The 19,181-nt window shown below is 35.0% G+C and overlaps 1 protein-coding gene across 1 annotated transcript in view; it reads left to right on the top strand.

Annotated features, from left to right (window-relative positions):
- Nucleotides 1-19,181, top strand: part of GABRG3 (gamma-aminobutyric acid type A receptor subunit gamma3) — an 858,838-nt gene that overhangs the window by 504,921 nt on the left and 334,736 nt on the right. The window contains exon 5 of the mRNA XM_069072942.1: nucleotides 1,086-1,168. Within this exon, the coding sequence (XP_068929043.1) occupies nucleotides 1,086-1,168 (83 nt within the window). The remainder of the gene's footprint in view (nucleotides 1-1,085; nucleotides 1,169-19,181) is intronic.

Raw genomic sequence — 19,181 nt, 5'->3', positions numbered from 1 at the left:
CATCAGCCCATGGAAGATGAAATACAATATTGCCTCCTTTTTGGAGGTTTGAAAAACACCCTTAGAGGCAATGTTGTCTGTTTGATTCAAACGCATATAGATCTCTGTGTTCCCTTTTGTATTTAAGTCTTCCTTGTGAAATAAGTAGAACATATTCAATCCTCTAATGTCTCTCAACTTTTTGTTATTTTATTATTATTATTTGGTTCAGAAAGGAGACGAGAAAAGTTTGTGGATCTATGATTTCATCAGCTTGGAGAATTTCTGGCATGGTAATTTCTGACACAGATGTGCACATCCTCAGCCACTCACATTGCTAAGTCTAAGTCTTAGTGACTTGCCCAAAGGGTTACTGTATGGCTCTCATCATAGCTAAAAAGTGGTATGGCTAGGACTTGATTGTTTGTCTTTTTGTATCCACAGAAAGCCTTCTCTCCCCCATTCCATGCTGTGTCTCCTTTTAATCAATATTCTCTAATAAAATCAATCTGCAAATGCTTCTGCAAATGAGAGGACTGGATGTTATTCTTATCTATACATAAGCCAGACTGAAAACATGAATGAGCAGTTAAAATTCAAGAGATACTTGAACAGTAAATTTAAAAATTGACTGAATTTGACAGTTATTGCTTTTGTTTTTGGTGGTGGTGGAAAATTCTGATTTGTAGCCATGGCCTTTGATTTTCCTTATTAATTAGCCTTTGCTGGTAGGTTTTTTTAGGCTTTTTTTTTTATTTTGGAGGGCAATTGTGGTTAAGTCACTTGCCCAACGTCACTCAGCTAATTGTTATGTTAAATGTCTGAGGTGGGATTTAACTCAGATCCTCCTGACTCCAGGGACAGTGCTCTATTCACTGTTCCACCTAGCTGCCCCCTTCTGGTTGTTGAAAAAAAAGAAAGAAAGGGCCTGAAGACCAGTGTTGTTAAATAAAACTACTGTCAATTTGCAACAGCTGCCTAGAGAAATCCTAAATTGCACATAGGTTGTATTCCCTGACATAAATAGTTTCCAGCAGACCCTGCACATGAATTCAACTGTGTCCTAATGTACCTGGCCATAAAAGTGATACTTGGTTTATCCACAGGCTCACCATCAATGCAGAATGCCAGCTGCAGCTCCATAATTTTCCAATGGATGAACATTCATGCCCACTGATATTCTCTAGCTGTAAGTAATGTTTTCATTTTTGAGTTTGTGTCTGAATCTTGAATACACTCAATAATATGTTGCTAATTCCTAGTATGTTGTGAAGATACACATTTTCCCTCTATGCGTAGACAGCTGATGTTAATTGGTGCTTCCCAGAGGGTTAATTTTCACTTAAGTATTACTATTAAAAGCCTGTGTCATTATAGAGAGTCCTTTAATAAATTTGAGAGGCATCCCATCAGCCAATTTTCAGGAATTTACCTATAAGAGTTAAGACAAAAAAAGTACCTTTTAAATTAGAATTTATCATATGGATCCATCTGAAATATTCAGATACTTTAGATTAGTAAAAATTGAAAGTAAAAGTTTTTTGTCAGGTAAGAGGTAAAAAGATTTGTTTCAAATATAAATACCTTTGCCTCAGTTAAATTTTTGTTCTGTCACCACATGAAATTCCAGGTCTCTCAACATTCAGTCATTTTGTATGGATTTGTATTGTTTATGATTTAGATTGATCAATATTCCTGTTAGTAAAAGGTCTTGGCATCATTGTTAGTCATTCATCTGATAAGAATCATTTTTAGCCCACTGTTCTACAATAAGAATATCCACAGAAGTTAAGACAGAAGAGCCTAATTTGCTTATTATATGTTATAGATTATCTCATAACAATGTTTGGCAAAACAAATTGGTGATGTGAGATAAAAATCATGGTTTAAAAATGCAGTTCTATTTAATCAATGCATGTAGCATATTTCAAGTCATGTTTACGTGATAACTACAGTGTGAATCAGAAGAAATTTGTGGAGTTTCCAACCAATCAAATTGTTTGCTGGCAGAACTGACCTAATGAGCAAAACTTTATTTTTCATTAAGGACAAACCTGGACCGAAAGAGCAAAACCTCCTATGAAGGTGGTTTTTGATTCCTGCCCTAATGGTCTCCTGATTGGATCAGTCAGGTAGACAAAAAAAAAAGGGACCATATTTTGCAGGGTTTATTTTTAGGAGAGAATAGAAAAAAATGAATTAGGGATCATCTCCCAGTTTGTATGAGTATATCCCAGTTTGGAAAACAAATACTAATTAGCTGAGAATAAAACTTAAGTCACATGTACATTCTGTCTTATCTTTAAGGTAAACCATGATACTTATCTGATAGTAACAATGAGAAGCATGTGACAAAGGACATATAGTGTAGATGAGAGAAGCCTATCACTGCGAGGAGGAAAAACCTCTCAGACCACATTAGAGCATGCTTAACAAGTGTAATGGAGAGAAAAGAACAGACTGCTAAAGGTTCTTCTGAGCATGTTCGCTTAGTTTTAATATCTTGCTCTGAAAGATATTGAGAAATTGCTACAAATGTCCTGGCCATATTTATAAAAATTAATGAATTGATTGAGAACATTCATCTGTATCTATTTGCTCAGGTTGAACATGAAGGAGTTTTCATTATACATTTTCCTCAATGCTGATTGAATATGATTTATTCATTTATTCTATTTATGATTTCTTAATTACCTACATTTAAAAAAATATCAAATAAAAAACAAACCCAAACTCAAAATCTAATAATAGAATATATATATATATATATATATGTGTGTGTGTGTGTGTGTGTGTATGTGTGTATACATCCACATACACATAATATATATGCACATATGTTCAGACACACACATATATACACATACACACATGTGTTTTGCATGTGAGTTTAGTATCCTAATAAAAAGACACTTACAAGAGCATTTGTCCTGCCCAAGTGGTTTTATGAATTTAGAAAATTACTCTGTAAGTTTTACATAGTCATGAAAATGCCAAAATACATGATTTAAAATGGTAACTTATACTGATGTCGAATGGAAGTTATTTTGATGTGTCTTTCTTCTCCACTCATTCAAAAATAAACACCATCTTTTTTGATAGTCTTCCTGATGGTACTATAAAACCAAGTGGCAGCAAATGCAGGTAATTTTAAGTATCTTTGTATTCAAGAAAATATTCTCATGAACTCTACATGTGACAGCCCATGGCCACTTGGGGACCAAATCTCATTATGCCATTTTTTTTAATCTTATGAGTCCCAAATTAAATCTTCAATTATTTAGCAAAGAAAAAGTTTGAGGGTTAAGACAAAGCAGTGATGGAACTGAGCTGTCTGTCTCTTCATAGGAGATCTAGATCTAGAAGAGAGCTTACAAATTAACAAGTCCAATTCTCTCATTTTACTGAAGTCCAGGGAAGTTAATTGACTGGCACAAGTTTACCCGAACCATAAGTGTCAGGGGAGGGATTTGAACTTGTCTTCAGGCTCCAGAGTCAGTGTTTCGCACTTTCAATTTATTTAATTTTAGTTTTCAACATTAACTTCCACTCCCCCCTCCCTCAGTTTTCTTTCTTTTTAACTAATGCCTCATCACATAACTGACCTTTTTCTTTTTCTGATCAGTTTCCTAGTGACGTGTCTAGAACCATTTTTTATACCTAGGTCAATATTTTAAGTATGTTGGAGTATGCTTGACATTGTACAGGTTCTTATTAAATAGTGATCAAACAAGAAGCAACATAAGAAATTAATCTGCTTGTGAGGCCATCTGCCATAGCCTAAGGAACACTGGGACAATGATAGGAAATGCCTGTGTTCACAATTACTATGTGTGCAACTCTGTGCCAGTCTCACTGAATCTCAATTTCCTAATGAGTAAAATAGGGGTGGTAATAATACCTGTAGTCCTTATATCAAACATGTGTAAATATCATGGAATGTAAGTAAAGGGCTACATGGTCATCACTGCAAAGTGGATAGAATATTGGATTTAGCATCAAGAAGATGTGATTCAAATTTTGTGTCTAATAATTATTTAGCTCCATTAACATGGACAAGAGAAAGAGGGAAAGAAGGAAAAAGAGGAAGGAGGGAAGGAAAGAAGAAAGAAAGAAAAGAAGGAAGGAAGGAAGGAAGGAAGGAAGGAACGAAGGAAGGAAGGAACGAAGGGAGGAAGGAACGAAGGGAGGAAGGAAGGAAGGAAGGAAGGAACACAGGTGAGAAAAATAAAAGAATAAAAAGGTATGCTTAGATTGGCACTCAAGGTTGTAAAGCCACACACAAGCAGATGTCCAGAGGACTGCTGCTGTGAACAGCTTTCAAGATTCAGGTTATATAGTATAGCAAATTCTCTATTCAATAACAAATCAGAGCAAAACATTCACAGAAAATCAGGGTGCAGCATTCACAATGTTACTACTTATCACAGAAAATCAAATACAGCATTCACCATGTCACAACTCAACAAATTATCACTAAAATGGCCATATAGTTTTCACCAAAGTGGTCACATAGTTTTCATCAAAGTACATTCATTTAGTAAATCACAAAATCCTTCATTCAATCACAAAGTACAAAAGTCAAAATTCTCCACCCCTGTAGCAGCAAGCACCCCAAGCATCCTCAGGGTTTGCTGCCAACACAGGTTCTTAGATCTGCTTTGTTAAAGGAAAGCAACTCAAAATGGGTTAACAAGCTTACTTTAATCAGTCAGATACGTATCATTTACCTAGTTCAGGGGGAAAAGGTCAGCACCCCGAACTTCAAAGTATACAGACAGAATTATCAAGACAGAAACAGATCAAGTAGACAGATTTCCAAACTGTCCAACCATTACATCCATACCAAACAACATCCGGGTTTCAAAGCCAGGGGGCTCTGGAAAACGGCTTCCCAGAATTTCATCTGATCAAATCACAGAACACTTCTAAGTGAGCCCCAAAACAAAGCCTCACGTCAGGGCTTATATAGACTTCTCCTGGCTCAGAGAATGTAACAACCTTATGGACTCACTGGCCAATCAAGAAGTATCTACTGAAAAACAAGTCTCCCACCCCAGGCTCCAGGTGCACTTTAGCCCAGGGGCAGGGAAGATCTTCAAATTTACATTCCCATTACAACCCCCTAGGTCACAGTAAATCATAATCTTCTCAGTCAGTATGCAGTATCCAAGTAAAGTCTTCTTTCAACTTGACTGGAGGCTGGTTCTCAGCTTCCATGGTTCCTCTTCCATAGTCCCAGCTCCAGCTGTCACCTGGGTTCAAAGGAAGGCAGCTCCCAGTTCCTTGTCCAGCTCCTTGTCTAGTTCTTTCTCCAGTTCCCATTCCATATTGAAATTCACAGTGTGCAGAGCAACTCAAGTCCTTCAGAGTTCCTGTTTCTGGGAAGACAACGCTTGACAGGGCCACAAAAATATTCATATACATTGCTGGCACCATCATCGATTCACTGTCCACCTGTGAAATCAACTCAGACCCACCAACAAGATTTGAGAACTCAACACAAATCATCAAAATAGAAATCAACGCAGACCCACAAACAAGGTCCAAGAGGTCAGCACAAATCATCAGTAAAATCCCAGGACTTCCAAACTCTCCTCCAGCAATTCTATAAACATACAATCAGAAAATCTTGTTTCCGGGCTTCCAGTGAGGTCCCAGGGCTTCAGTAGGAAGTGTTACAAACAAACGTCAACAGAGACAGAGCAAACAGAGTGCTAGGATCCCACAATACCTCACATTTTCTCCTTCTTGACTCTTCCACCACAAGAGGGTCCACTTCTCAGTTTTGTTGTCTCATGGCCTTGGGCTTTTCTTATATATAGTTGTTAGTGTCTCCCCTAGTTCTAGGGTTCACAAGGCTAAAAGAAACTTGAGCTAAAACAAGGTGTTATTTCAGTAGCTGAAACAAGGTGTGAACTACTTCTGTGCTTGCCATTACAAGGGTTCATCTTGTGGATAGCATTTTTTTATCATGAGTCTGTTGGAAGTATCTTAGATGATTGTATTGATAAGAGAACTTAAGTCTTTCACAGTTGAAAATCATTAAAATATTGCTATAAAATATTTTCCTGGTTCTTATCTCTTGAGTTTGCATTGGTTCATACAGTTCGTCCCTGTTTTTTCTGAAACCTTGTCCCTTCTTACAGGACAATAGGATTTCATCAAAATCACATGCCACAACTTGTTCATCCTTTCCCTCAATTGATGAGCATCCCCTGAATTTCCAATTCTATTCCATCCCAAAAAGAGGTGCTATAAATTGGTTTGTACATGTGGGTCTTTCCCCTCTTTTCTTCGATCTCTTTGGGACACAGATTTAGTAGTGGTATTGCTGGGTTTAAGGGTGTGCATAGTTTGAAAACTCTTTGGGTCTAGTTACAAATTCTTTTCTAAAATGATTAAAACAATTCCCTACTCCACCAACCAAGGAGACTAATTTTCTCTCATCCCCTCCAACATTTGCCATTTTCCTTTCTGTCATATTAGCCAAGCTGATAAGCATAAGGTGGTACCTCAGAGTTGTCTTAATTTTCATTTCTCTAATAAGTAGAAATTTGGAGCATTGTTTCTGTGACTAGAGATAGATTTGATTACTTCATCAGAAAACTGTCTCTTCATATCTTTTGATCATTTATCAATTGAAGAATGACTTGTTTTTGGTAATTGATCTTAGTTTGATAAATGATTGAGAAATAAGACCTTCATCAGATAAACTTGTTGTATTTTCCCAAGTTCCCTACTTTCCTTCTAGGTTTGGCTGTATTTTCTCTGTGGGAAAAAAAATATTTTTAATTCCATGTTATCAAAATGATTTTGGTCATAAATTCGTCCCTTCTCCATAGATTTGACAAGTAAATTTTTTCCATGCTCCCCAATTTGTTTCTTGTATCACCTTTTACATAGAGATGATCACCCATTTTGACCTTATTTTGGTAAATGGTATGAGATGTTGATCAAAACCTATTTTCTGCCATTACTTTCCAGTTTTCCTAGCAGTTTATTTTTTGGCAAATGCTAATTTCTTTCTGAGTTTGTCAAACACTATATTGTTGTCATTTATTAATGTATATTTGTACATAATCTATCACTTTGATCAACCACTCTGTTTCTTAGTAACATTTTTGTTCACTGACACTTTGTAATTATATATATATATATATATATATATATATATATATATATATGTTGAAATCTGTTACTGGTAGGTCACCTTCCTTCACATTTTTTAAATTGATATTCTTGACTTTTGTTCTTCCAGATTAATTTTATTTTTTTCTAGATCTATAAAATGATTCTTTGATAATTTTTTTGGTATCGCACTGAATAAGTAAATTAACTTGGGTACAATTGTCACTTTTATTATATTGGCTTGGCCTACCCATGAATAATGAATATTTCTCTAATTGTTTATAGGACTCATTAATTGTTTGAAAAGTGTTTTGTAATTGTGTTCATATAGATCATGAGATTATCTTGACAGATAGACTCCCAAGTATTTTATGTTGTCTTCAGTGATTTTATATAAAATTTCTCTTTCTGCTAGGTTTGGTTGGTACTATATATAAATGCTGATTATTTACATGGGTTTATTTTATATCCTGCAACTTTGCTAAAGTGTTCATTGTTTCTTATTCTCTAGGGTTCTCAAAGCATGTCACCATATCTTATGAGAAGATTGATTCTTTTGTTTTTCTCATCGTATTTTTATTCCATTAATTTATTTTTTCTTGTCTTATTGCTATAGCTAGCATTTCTAATATGATATTGAATAATAGCAGTGACATCCTTACTTCACCCTTGACCTTATTTGGAAGGTTCCTATTTTATCCCGATTACACATAGAGATTGCTCTTGGTTTTTAGCTAGGTCCAACTTATTTTAAGAAAGACTCCTTCTATTCTTCTCTCTCCTCTCCTCTCTCTCTCTCTCTCTCTCTCTCTCTCTCTCTCTCTCTCTCTCTCTCTCTCTCCCTCTCTCTGTATACATATATATATATATATATATATTCATAGGATTTCTGTCATTTCCGTTATTGATGTGGTCAATGTGCTTATAGTTTTCCTAGTATTGAACCACTCCTGCATTTCTGGTATAAATCTCATGTGGTCATAGACATGGTCATTTTGGTATTTCTCTACAATGTCCTTTCTAGTATATTATTTACAATTTTTGCATCAATGTTCATTAGAGAAATTGGCTTATGGTTTTGTTTCTCTGTTTTTGCAGTGCCATTAGTTTTGCTGTGGAAACAGAATACTTCTATTAAGTGATATGCACAATAATTTAATAGCTAACGCCAGTGTAATTGGTGAGTTGGGATCTAGGTGAATTTGTCACTTCATTGATAATCTCTGGTATGAACCAGGGCAAAGCATTTCACTTCTTTGTACTTTGGTTTTTATCACAGAACAATGTTATCTCAATTAACTGTAAAATAATTTGTCTAGAGTATTAAATTACAAAAAAAAATGATCCTTGGTTTTCAGGAGAAACTGTCAGAGAAGCAAATTACAAGATTTTTAGTGCATCTTTGGTGATTAAACTGAAATTTTATTAATCTTTATATATATATACAATCCTGTATAACAGGCATACCCTCAAAATAATGACACATATCATCCCCCCACCCAATTTCTTAATAAGGTAGAGGTCAAAATTAGTTCTTTATTGTGAACTTTCTTTTAACTCATTTTTTCTCAAAAGAAGATTATCTTCCTATTAAGTAGAATATTTTTCTCCATTCTCATCATCAATGAGGTACATATACTCAAAATGTATATATACTATAGAGCCAAATTGTCTGCATAAAACAATTTCTGAAATATATTTGAAAAGATAGACATTGAAAATTAAAATAAAGGTTTTTTTAGTAATAAATGCACATTCTGGAAGTGATCATATTCTTGCCATGTAACTTCAGAAGAAGACTATGAAAGATATGATTAAATAAATCAATTAGATCCAAATTAACATTTACATCTTTATAGGCTTCAAAAACAGGAAATTCAGCATTAAAAGCAAGTTATGTAGGGAGAGTTTTCTCCTTGAAAAATGGACAATTATAAATACTTGTAAAGCCAAGCACGAGCAGCTTTCCAGAGGACTGCTGCTGTAAACAGCTTTAAGGTTCTGATTACATAGTATAGTGAACTCTTTATTTATTCATTAATTAAAGAAGACAAAATATTGACAGAAACCAAAGTACAGCATTTGCAATGTTCTAACATCTTATCACTTAAGTGGTCACATAATTTTCACCAAAGTAGCCACAGAGTTTTAAGCAAAAGATATCATTCATTAAGTCCCCAATTAAATCAGCCTTGAGGAGCAAGCCTTCTTAAGGGACACAAAGTATACTCATTCAGTAAGTTCTTAAGTCATTCATCCTTAAGGAGCAGGCTTCCTTAAGGCACACAAAGTAAAAAAGGTCAAAGTTCTCCACTCCTAGGTCACAGTAAATCATAATCTTCTTGGTCAGAATTAGGTAACCAAGAAGAGGTCTTTTCATCTTGACTTGAAGCTGGCTCTCAAGTTCCATGGTTCTTCTTCCATGGTCCCAGCTCCTGCCTGAATCTACCCAACTGTCACCTGGATTCCAAGGCAGGCAGCTCTCAGCTCCTTCTCCAGTTTCTTGTCAGTTACTCAACCATTTCCCATTCCATGTTGAAGCTCACAATGTCCAGTCCACCTCAAGTTCTTCATAGTTTTTGTTTCTGGGAAGACAAAGCTTAATATAAGCACAGTAATATTCATTCACATTGCCAGCACCACTATCAATTCACTATCTGCCTGTGAAATCAACACAGACCTACCAACAAGGTCTGAGAATTCAACACACATCAGAAACAAAAATCAACACAGATTTAAGAGACAGAGTGCTGCCACCACAAATGTTCCCTTCTCAAAATCCACCACCACATGTGCTATCTCAGTCCTGCTCTCTCTCAGCCTGGGCTTCTCCTTATGTATGGTCATTAAGCTTCTCCTGGTTCTGCCCCTTCCGTTGGCATCAGCAAGATAGGTTCACAAGGGGTGGCTAGGTGTCACAGTGAATAGAGCACTGGACATGGAGTTAGAAGGAGCTGAGTTCAAATCCAGCCTCAGACACTAAACACAAAAACTAGCTGTGTGACCTTGGGCAAGTCACTTATCCTCAGTTGCCCTCCCTTCCCCTTCCAAAAAGCCAAAAAAGGGGGATCCACAAGTTCTGTTTCTTAACAAAAGACTTGATATAATCATGGACAAGGGTTAAAAGAAACTTGAACTGAAACAGGGTGCTAAATAATTAAATGGATGAAACAAGGTGTTAACTACTTCTTTGCTTGCCATTACAACACTGTTTTAATGTTGTTTTTACATTGTGAACTCAGGGAGTAGGTTCTTCTGATTAAAAATAGGGTTTTTTGAATCACAAATGGCAATTTTAAACACAAACTCATATGCAAAAATTGGAATTTGAACAGAAAAAATATACTATATGGATAAAAATAGTTTTGCTAAAATTTTAAGGTACAGTTATAGTTTGAACAAATGACTAAACTATCTCTTAGTAAAATGCTAACCTTGGAGGTTGTCCTAGAATTACACATTATTTAGAGCTGAAGGTCCTTAAATTTTAATGTGACCTACTCATTTTACAAAAAAGATACATGAAAGCCAAACCCATTAAGTGACTTGTCCTAAGTCACGGTAGGGAGTGAGTGGAGGGGCTGAGATATCATTTCAAATCCAGAATTTTCCAAATATGGTGATCCAGTAATAAACCTTTTTGTGCTCTTCCGTTGACTAAGAATATACTTTTAAATAATGTTCCAGTAATTGTTTAACAAAGAGGATATATAACCAGAAAAGGATGCGGGATAGTACTGTAGTGAGTTCTGTATTTTTATATTCATAATGTCCAAAGATCCATGGAAAAATTCCAATAACAAAAAGATTACTTATCCAATTCTTTTAGATTATAGAGCCAAGAGTCACACAGGATGAAAAGGAATAGAAAGTCAGTAATCACGTACCACTTTAGAGGTGTCCATATCAATAAGGTCATAAATGTATTTCAGTACTGAAATAAGTCTATCAAAAAGAATACATTTGTTACAGATATAAATTCAGTAGAAAACTTCATGTTGTCATTCATAAAATGAATTGTATGTCACCTGACATGTAATTATAATGAAATATACATTTGTATTTTATAGAGAAAACAGTCATCTATAAAAATATGTCTAGATGTCAACACTACAGAAATGAGATATGTGTATGTGATAGACTGCTTTATAAGACTGATGGAATAAGCTTTCAGTTTAAAGAGTAACCATATGACAAAGTAGGTAACTACTTCTCTAAGTTGTTTGTGAGAGAGTTCTATTTCTGTCTCATTGCCTTTGATAAATGATTTAAAGAGAAGCTTGTGTAGAATTTCATTTATTTCAGTTTCTATACCTAAATATTTCCAAGACTTGTTTTGCTGTAGTGCTGGTTATTTTAATCTTCATTCCACCACCAGAAAGAAAGATGGTTTATTTTTTGTACAAAAGTCTAAGACTTGTCATGCACATACTGATATTTAGCATTTTTAGTTAACTTCTAGAGTTAGAACTCTCAAAAAAGTACACAAAACACAATTTAAAATTTAATCTGAATTATTAACATTTTTCCATCATTTTCTTGAGTCTACAGCAAAATGATGACTCAAGTTCTGTTTTGTAGCATTTGCTGCTTTCTAAATAGTAAATGCTCACATTAAAAATTTAACATTCAGCTCTTGCAAGCTGATAAGAGCTGGCTGTAGTATAGCCCTGCTTCCAATATTTTTCAAAATCATTTATGATACATCTTCATAAGATCACAGTACTCTAGACTTGGTACTTGGAGGAACCTCCAGAGCCATGTTGTTCCAACCCATCATCATGCCTATAGTTCCAGAGAGGTTATGACTTGCCTAAAGGCAGACAACTTCAAACCTCAGAGGCAGAATTTTAATGCAAGTTCTATAAATCAAAATTCAGCATTCTTTCCAATGAGTCACCCTGAATTTGATACATTTAGTATTTTTTTATTTTAAAATTTTTTTAAATTTAATTTTTTAAAATTCTTTAAAAAAATTTTCTTTCTGTGATTTAATCATCACAAGGAAGTTTACATATGGAACTTTTTCTTTACCAGTAAAGATCAGTAATTCATTTGCAACTATTGAGTTCAGGCCCTTGTTCATATCTTTTTTGTATAAATTATTACAATGCCCTCCTCAGTCATCTTGTTCTTTTCAGGAATATTTTTCTTTTACTTTTCTGATTATGTCAGTTTGGGATTCAGAAATGTCCAGGGACTTTCTATTGCTTGCTAAATCAAATGTCATCTTCCGATCCTTTAATCTTGCTCCATCCTCCCTCTCAAAACTTGTCTTTGACTACAATTCTTCATGTTTGAACCAGATTGAAGACTTTTTCCTTTCTATGTGGGGGTTTTAGCCTTTCACATTTTGGGCCTTGTTTCTAAAATATACTCTACTGCCCTTCCTCAGTCTTTTCTTGTTGAAATCCTTCCCTTTTTTAAAGACCTAAGTTGGGTGCCACTTACTCCATGAAGGCTTTCCTTAATCCACAAGTGAAATTAATTACTTCCTCTTCAAATTTCTTATCATACCTTCTCTATTGCCTCCAATTTGTACTTCTCTCACCATTGTATCCAACTTTAAATCTTTCCCCTCATATTAGTGTGTGAGTTCCTTGAAGATAAGGTCAATGTTGTTGTTTTGTTTTTAATATCACTAGCACATAGTACATAGTTGCTTGAACTTAAAGGTGACTAACAAATATATATAAAATTTAATTGATTCTAGTCCCTATAACTTCAAAGTATGCAATGCTGGATGGAAGCTATTAAAATAAAACTTATTCAGAAAAAATATATTATTTGCTTATTTTTTTTAATTTTCTTCCCCAAAATGACTCATATGGAAATGCTTTACAGGAATGTACAGGCATAACCTATATTAGATTGCTTACTCTATCAGAGAAGAAGGAGAGGGACAGAGGCCTATAATTTGGAACTAAAAACTAAAGCAAGGAATGTTAAAAATTATTTTTACATGTAATTGGGAGAAAGTTAAATATTATCTAAAAAGTAAAATAAAAATACTTAGAATGGCATGTTTTAAAAGGAATAACTGTGAGTCTTCCACTTTTATGAGAGTGAGAGGAAAAGCACTCCATCTGAAAAAGAGCTGGCAATTCAAACAGACCACAATCCCAGTGTAGGTCAAAAAGTGTGATGGGGCTTAGCTATTAGGGGCTATGATTACTTTGATGTAGATTTAGAGAAGTACTATATACTTTCCAAAGAGAAAGAGGTGATACTGTATACAGACCACATGTGGAATATTATGGCTACTACTATGAATCACTTTTTTAGAAAGGATACTAACAAACTGGAGTGCTAATATGGTTGACCAATAAGTTGACGGGATTCAGACCCTTAATATATGATGATTCCTTTAATCAATCAATATAGATATGTTAGCACCTTCATGTGCCAGGAACTTTTCTGGGTATTAGGGATACAAATACTAAAAATAAAGCAATTCCTTCTCTTTGGGCAGTTGCATTCTGTACAAGAAGAGAATATTGTATGTGTTTAGTCTGTAGAGAAGAGTTAGAGGACACATGATAGGAGTCTTGAAATATTTAAAGTGTTGCCTGGTGGAAAAGAGATGAATTTGTTTTGCTTGACTATAAAGAATGGAACTAGTATCAATGAGCCAAAGCTATAAAGAGGTAGAGTTTGATTTGATATGAGGGTAAGCTTTCTTTTTTTTTTTTTAAAGCAAGCAGGGTTAAGTAACTTGATCAAGGTTACACAGCCAGGTTTTTCTGGATGGGTGCTAAGTGTCTAAGCCTCGATTCAATCCCAGGTCATCCAGATTCTGGGGCCGGTGCTCTTACTTGCTGTGCTACCGGGCTGCCCCAAGGGTAAACTTTCTAATAGAACTATAATGGAATGTCTTAGAAGCTATTAGATTAATTTCCAATTTATTAATCTCTGAAGGTCTTTTAGAGGAAATTGAAGGGTCATTTATTTGGTATACTATAGAAAAAGGTATTGTTTAGTAGCAATTGCACCATATCACTCATGGTTTCCTTTCCAAAATTTGAGATTCTCTGATTTTATGATTCTACAATATTTAAGTGATAATTTATATACTATATTTCTACGTTTGTAGTGAAATGAAAAGTAAAATAGGCTAAAGGTAAGAAGACCTACCTTCAGTAATTATTATCCCTCAAACTTGTTTCATTTGTCTATAAAAGAGGGTTAATAGAGTATCACAAAGAAAGATTTGGAAGAGACCTAAGAGGCTATCAGATTCTCTCAGTTAGTGATGAAAAAATTGAGTCATGGGGAAATTAAGTGACTTGCCAAAGGTCACGAAACTAGTAATCGTCTGAGCGTGTTCTCTTAGGTTCCAGACTCCACAGTTGGTGTGGCTCTTTATTCTACTCCACCATCATCGTTGTTTTTCTTATTATTACCATCACTACATAATATAGTAATTATGTATCAATAATTATAGTACCACAACAACAATTTGGATAAGGGGGGGATCAAAATGGCACCATTGGGTGCTTTCATAGGAAGTGGTGGAAGTTAGAGCCAAACTGTCAATGTTGGGGCTTGAAGAAAGCAATATGTTCATTTATACCTTTAGGTCAACTTTATAACTCATGACATATAAATGAATCAAGAAAATGAGAAGTAATTGAGATAAATTCTGTTGAATTGTGGAGGAAATTAGTTATCTTGGGCCTCTCAGTTGGATATTATTCACAATTACTAATTAGTTGCCAAACTCAATTATTTCTCTGTAATCAAAGGAATAAAAAGTGTAAAGTGTAAAAGAGTCAAGTTTTTCTCCTTTGAAATCTCAGGGTCCACAGTTACCTTCCCCAGTAACAATTCTCATTTTTGATGATCCAATAAAAAACAAATTTTGCACACTTTTTTCTCCTATCAGAAGCCTTCACTTTACACCTGATTTTGCAGAACCATTGCAATTAAATATTTTAAATGACTTTTTAGTCTTTATTATAAATTATACTAAATAACCTGCTATTTTCAAATACATATGAAATATACACTTTCAAATTAGTTTTCCTAATGTAACATTATAATAAATGCCATCCTTGGTAAGAAAGTTGTGATTATTTATAAACAATAAGTTTTGTTTTTTTAATAATTGGAAACCATACCATATGTGGTAGCTTGCCTTGCAAAATATATCACAGTAATTTTCATTTTCCCCTTTGTAATATGTAGAAAATATGCCTTCATGGGAATACCCTCCTGAAATACTTTTGTATCTCCCCTAGGCTTATCTGGCTTTCTTCAAATTACAGCTAAAGTCCCACTTTCTACAAGAATACTTCATCTCAACTCCTCCTTAATCTTAATGCCTTTCCCCTGAAATTATTTCCAATATATTGTGCATATGTCTTGTTTGAACATAGTTGTTCATATGTTGTCTCCCCCTTAGACTCTGAACTGCTTGACATCGGTTATTAGTTGTTGTTTAACCTTTGCTTGTATCGCCAAGTGCTTATCAGAATTTCTGACACATAATAGACTCATAATAAATCCCTGCTGACTTGACTTAATTTTTTTTTAATTCAGCTGGTTGATAAAGTGCAAACCTCCTTTCATTCTCACTTTGCTTATTTGCCAGTTTACACATGTGATTTAGACTCACTTCATTATATATCCATTTTTTGAAAACCATGATAATAATCCTCTGTTGCCTTATACATGTGCCTTTATAATTTTACTTGAGAAGTGATTTGACATGGAATGTGAGGGAACTGGCAGAGTCAAGGATGACTCCACAGCTTTAAACCTCAGTGACTGTACTATAACTTTTGGCAACATAACAAGCATGGAAATTAGTAGTCCCCAACATGGGTGCTAATGCCCCATAAGGAATCATGGCCTTACCCCAAGGACTGTGTGATGAACCAATATTCGTGCTGGGAAGACTGGCAGCATTCCACCCCCTTGGAGATAACCAAATTTCTGTCACAAGTCACATGTCCTTATGATCCAGGATTCCCCTACTCAACCATCTCCTCTGTTTTAAGTTCCTAATGTTCCTCCTCCTCACCCCTTCTGAGATAGTCTTTGACTCCTCAGGGAAGTCAAAACCTGATCTGAGCTAGGAACCCCAGAATCATTTAAAAAAGTGTCATTAGGAAATTCCCCACACCCACCCCAGGATCACCTAAAGGTCCAAATGTAGGAATCACATTCGAGTAGGGGTTTGATTTGGGGTTCAGTCATTGTAAGTAAGAGCCCCACCTTTCCTTTTTATTTAGGATCAGAGTGGGTTATACAAATAGGCAGGTATGGATGGATTGTACTTTGCCTCACAAATATCCTAGCATTTTCTTTCCAAATGTTCTTCCAACTGTTCCTATTACCATTGAGAATAGGAGGATCTTTCGAGTCTTTCAAATTCTTCAAACTTAGTGCCTCCTTCCACTTACTCCCCCACAAACTATATTTCCAATCAGTTTCCAAATCTTCTTGGTTTTACCTTCATGTTTCTCATATCCATCCCATCCACTCCACTGACAGCAATATTAACCTAGAAATATTTACAGGGATATTAATATTAAGGCCCTTATCAGCTCTTGCTTGAACTATTGTAATAGCTACCTATTTAGTCTTCTTGCATCAACTCTGTCCACTCTCCAATCCATCTTTCACAGCTCTGATGTCAAACTTGAATAGAAATGGGTAATAGAAAATAGATATTTTTCTTTTTAATGACAGTTATTCATATTTCTGTGTTCTCTTTAAATTTCCCATTTGTACCAGAATACACAAAATTGCCATGGGAACAAATTTTATAGTAAACAAATCTGAACAAATATTAATGAATAGCAGTTATTTTACATGACTTTCCCATTGTCACTACATGAAGCAGATTTTTTTGAGACTGTGTCTTCCCAGGATAGAACAGTACACACTCATGGGACCCTCCCACATGTTGATGAACAAAAAATCTTTATCTTCCCCACCTCCTTCTGCTTCTAAACTGTGCCATATTGCCCCTTCTTAGGCAGTCTGGTTAAACTCCACATTCAGAGGGGTTATCATAGTGGTTCCAGACTTAGTGTAGACACTAGATTTGCTTTAAATATTTACCTCAGAACTCTCCATCAAAAGCAATCAGACAAGCTTGATTTCCCCTAGTAACAGGGATTAAACACCTTTCTATCACGTCCAGAAGATTCTAACTTGGTTCTTTCTGAATCCAAGACCAACACTCTCTCTACTATGCCAAACTGGTGGAAATTAATAAATACTTACTGATTGATTCTTTGGAAGCTAAAATTTCAGGCCCATAATCAGTTTTGACCAATTTTTGTTTCTTCTCTCCATCAACTTGTGGACCTGTTACTTATGACTAACAAAGACAGCCAAGGAGATAGGTTTATTGTATGTGATTGTTCATCATTATAAAATCATCCCTTGTGAAACCCCTTTGGATTTCTTCATGGAACTCTAGTCTTTGAGAAATTCAGCTTTAAAGGTCTGTCTAAGAACTGACAAATATAGAATGTGTGTTCCACATGAATTTAAATTCTAAATCTTTTGCCCTTGAGAATTGAGATAAATTACATTGTGAGAAAAGTATTGCCTTTTAAATGTTATCTTGTGAATTCATACATTGCCTTATTAAGTAAGCATTTTGAATGACTCTAGAAACTTTTTTAAATTTCTAAATGCCCTGGGGAAATTTAAATGAACTACTGTTACTTTATCAAGCTAATACAAACATTTTCCGAGATTAGGGAATAGAAAGAAAGGAAAAGAAAAGTCATCTTCAAACAAACTGATTCATGTTGCAGATCTTTTATTTGGGGGTTATTGTGCCTGTACAAGATTCCTCAGACTTTCAGTTTGGTATAGGTTGTTAATGGATAAATCTTTATCTGGAGGTTTAAAATAAGCTATAAGAAATGATAAGATCAATTAATCCTTGTTTCTTTGTTCTTTTGGGAGGAATCCGGTACTTTAGGGAAGCTCTCTGATTTAGAAATCCATAGAACTGAGAGAAATTTTAGAAAATATCTAGGCCATCCCCCTATTTATACAGTTAAGGAAAGTGAGTCCCAGAAAGAGAAAGTTCACACAGAAGTAAGTGACACTGCCTGCACTAGATCACTGGACTCTTGATTTCCAGCATAGTGACCTGCCATCTATGACAGTTCATGATTTCAAACTCGTGTCACTCCAAAATGAAACTATTCCCAATGATCATACACAGAGAGAGAGAGAGAGAGAGAGAGAGAGAGAGAGAGAGAGAGAGAGACAAAGAGAGAGAGAGAGAGACAGAGAGAGACAGAGAGAGAAAGAGTACTTTTTATTTACTATGTACATTTGTTTCATGTACTTATTTGTATACATGTTATCTTACCTGATAGAATGAAAGTTCTTTAAGGCCAGTGATTTTTTCTTTATGGCATTGCATCTCTAATATCTTGTACAATGTCTGGCATATAATAATCACTTAATAAATACTTTGAATTTGTTACATGATACCACACTTCCTTTAACAGGTAAAAACTATAAGTTGGGCCAGGTGACAGCTGATGGGAAACTCATCTTTTTTTCACCTAATTCTGAAATATATGGCTGATATTGAATTAACACTGTAGTGTCTCATTTCATTAGGTTATTACACTTATGTCTGAGTGAATAAGGGACATAATCACATGGTTACATTTAATTATCAGAATTGCAAAATGCACAAATTGCAAACCACCCAGATATCTAAGTTCTACCTGAAACATTTTTTATAAACCTGACTTTCAATGTAAGAAACCACTGGAAACCATTTGAAATAGCTAACAAAGTGCTTACTCTGCAGTCTTTTACTGTACTGACTCAAATGGAAATTTAAGGGAAGTAAAGTGCCTTTAATGAAGGGGTCAATTTGAGAAACAAGTCTACCAAGGACATGAAATTTTCCTTTTTTAGTCAGTTTGTTGAAATAGCTCTATGTGAAAGCTTTCACACATAAAGAGAGCAAACTTTAACCACATGACAGAATTTAGGGGACACAGAAAGCAATCACCTCATGTGCACTCTAATGTATATCCTTAATTGGCCTTATCCCAGTGCCTAAAGTTTCCAGATAG

This window comes from Petaurus breviceps, unplaced genomic scaffold (assembly GCF_028583685.1).
Source record: "Petaurus breviceps papuanus isolate PSGF00001 unplaced genomic scaffold, PetGlider_PUasm1.0 90849, whole genome shotgun sequence".
Classification (NCBI taxonomy): Eukaryota; Metazoa; Chordata; class Mammalia; order Diprotodontia; family Petauridae; genus Petaurus; species Petaurus breviceps.
This window is presented reverse-complemented; position numbering and strand designations above follow the sequence as displayed.